Source organism: Sardina pilchardus, chromosome 3 (assembly GCF_963854185.1).
Source record: "Sardina pilchardus chromosome 3, fSarPil1.1, whole genome shotgun sequence".
NCBI lineage: Eukaryota > Metazoa > Chordata > Actinopteri > Clupeiformes > Clupeidae > Sardina > Sardina pilchardus.
Window position 1 is genome coordinate 13,880,437 of NC_084996.1, and position 2,500 is coordinate 13,882,936.

At 50.9% G+C, this 2,500-nt stretch overlaps 1 protein-coding gene across 1 annotated transcript in view; it reads left to right on the forward strand.

Annotated features, from left to right (window-relative positions):
• Positions 1-2,500, forward strand: part of grin2ba (glutamate receptor, ionotropic, N-methyl D-aspartate 2B, genome duplicate a) — a 74,663-nt gene that overhangs the window by 15,540 nt on the left and 56,623 nt on the right. Inside the window, exon 3 of the mRNA XM_062530925.1 lies at positions 852-1,553. Within this exon, the coding sequence (XP_062386909.1) occupies positions 852-1,553 (702 nt within the window). The remainder of the gene's footprint in view (positions 1-851; positions 1,554-2,500) is intronic.

Below are 2,500 nucleotides of genomic sequence, written 5' to 3' on the forward strand. Positions count from 1 at the left end.
CACCACAGGTCTCTCTCTCACACACTCCCCCCTCTCTCTCTCTCTCTCACACACACACTCCCCCTCTCTCACAACATCCCTCCATCTATCCATCCAGCCATCCCCTGCCCTGATTTAGCCTATAGATATTTTACAAGCATTTTCACTCTCGAATGTTCCTGAAAACATTAACCAGTCATACTGAATGCATCATAATTCACTCAAATACGACCCATGCTGCCATAAGCATAACTAACTAATATGCACATCTGGATTGTGGCATGACCGCTCAAAATGGTGACATTTTTGTGTTGCATTATAGCTAGCGGGTGTGCAGATATTTTTCATTGACAGTGCCGTAAGTGCACACATAGTACTGAGTAGTTCAGAGTTGGAGGTGAACACTTTCTGAGAAGTACCGTATTCATGAATTTTGGAATAAAAGGTGATTGAATACATTTTGTATCAAGGCAACTTTGCACTGACAGACAGACAAGTGTTAAGTCAATTGTGAAAAATGGCACATATCCGTTCTGGTTGGCGTACTGTAGGTTGATATATGTTTCCCTTTTGCACCCGTCCCAGTCAGTACAGTATATCCAGCTTAATTGACCTTCTCTTTTCTCTTTTTTCTCTTCCACTTGTCTTTCTCTTTCTCTTCTCTCTCTTTGCTTCTCTTTGGGTTTCTTAAACCTTATTTCCATCCATTCATACCTTTCTCTTCTCTTCTCTTCTCTTCTCTTCTCTTCTCTTCTCCTCTTTTCTTCTCTTCTTCTCATCTTTTCTTGTCTCCTCACTTCTTCTCTTCCCTTCTCTTCTCTTCTCTTTTCTTCCCTTCATCTTTCTCTCTCTGTCCCTTCCTCTCCTTGCAGGGATTGTACTCACACTCCTCCTCCACCATGCCTGTCCGTGGCGGCTGTGGTCCTCCAGCTTCTCAGGAAAGGCGGGCACCGTGCCCGTCCGACAGGCCCGCAGCATCTGCCGCCGCCGCCGTCGCCACCACCGTCGGCGTCTCCTCGCGGCCGGCGCCCGCCTCTCGCCCTCCCTCCTGCCGCCCGGCTTCGCGCCGGCTCCCGGGGCTGCTGCTGTGCCTGCTGCTGCTGCTGCTGCTGCTGCCTCCCACCTGCCACTCGCGGCGGGACAAGGGCGGCGGCGGGGGTGGGGGCGCTGGCGGTGGGGGTGCGGTGGCCCACTACATCCCCCCGCTGTCTCACGGGCACCACCCGCCGGCGTACCCGGTGCTGCCGCGCATCATGCAGGGCCTGAGCATCGCCGTGGTGCTGGTGGGCAACTCGAGCGAGGTGGCGTTGGCGGGCGCGCGCGACAAGGACGACTTCTTCCAGCACATGAAGCTGGCGCCCAACGTGGAGATCCTCACCATGAACGAGACTGACCCCAAGAGCATCATCAAGAGCATCTGCGACCTCATGACCGAGCACTGGCTGCAGGGCGTGGTGTTCGGCGACGACACCGACCAGGAGGCCATCGCCCAGATCCTGGACTTCATCTCCGCCCAGACGCACATCCCCATCCTGGGCATCCGAGGGGGCTCCTCCATGATCATGGCTGCCAAGGTAACTGTTATGTCTATGGGTTCACTTTAGGTACCGTAACTTTATGTTAGAGATAACACCGAGACACGTCTTCAGTTCAGTCACTCGTTTACTAAAGTACTTCTTGTCTCTCAGTACATTCATATTGACACAATGACAGTGGCGGCGCAGCGCCAACTAGTGGGCTGGATCCACATACCCAATGGTACATACATCACAGTAACAATGCCCCTGCACGTCTCTGAAATATGCAATCAGTGGATTGATCGACTCTGCAAGTGTGTGTGTGTTTGTGTGTTTGTGTGTGCGGGGGTTATCAGAAAGTAAAAGGAGAGAAAATGCTGTACATAAACGTGGACAGCAGATGGAGAAATAGAGAGAGATCGAGGGAAAGCGACGTTGGTCTGAGTGCAATAATAGCAGGGGGAATGGAGAAGTAATAGCTGTAGTGACCCAACTCTCCATCTAGATTTGTGTTTTATTTGTGTTGCACTCCAAACGCTGGCTGGAGGAAAAGATGCAGTGCTTAAGCATTTTTGCCTTTGGGATGTGGTCCAGTCAGTGACAGCCACTGGCCTCGCCCTAAGTGGGGACGTTATCTGAAAGCCCAGTGTTTGACCTCCAGAGATGAAAAGACACAGGGAGATGGGGAGGAAAAAAATGAAAGATAGCAGACAATAAGAAAAGGGGACACAGTGAAGGTAATGTACGATATGTTCCCTGTTTAATAATTGTCGCAGGTGATAGATCACAGATAATGGATAATAATAAAAATTAAAGGTAAAAAGTAAAATCCTTGACGTCAGCATCCTGGGAGTCTCGGCACAGTATGCAGCGGCCACGCGCAGTAAATGTCTATCAGTTGCCAGAGAGAGAGAGAGAGAGAGAGAGAGAGAGAGAGAGAGCGCGCGAGTGAATGAGTGAGAGAGAGAAAGAGAGTGTGTGCCATAGACTCCAGCCATGGCCCA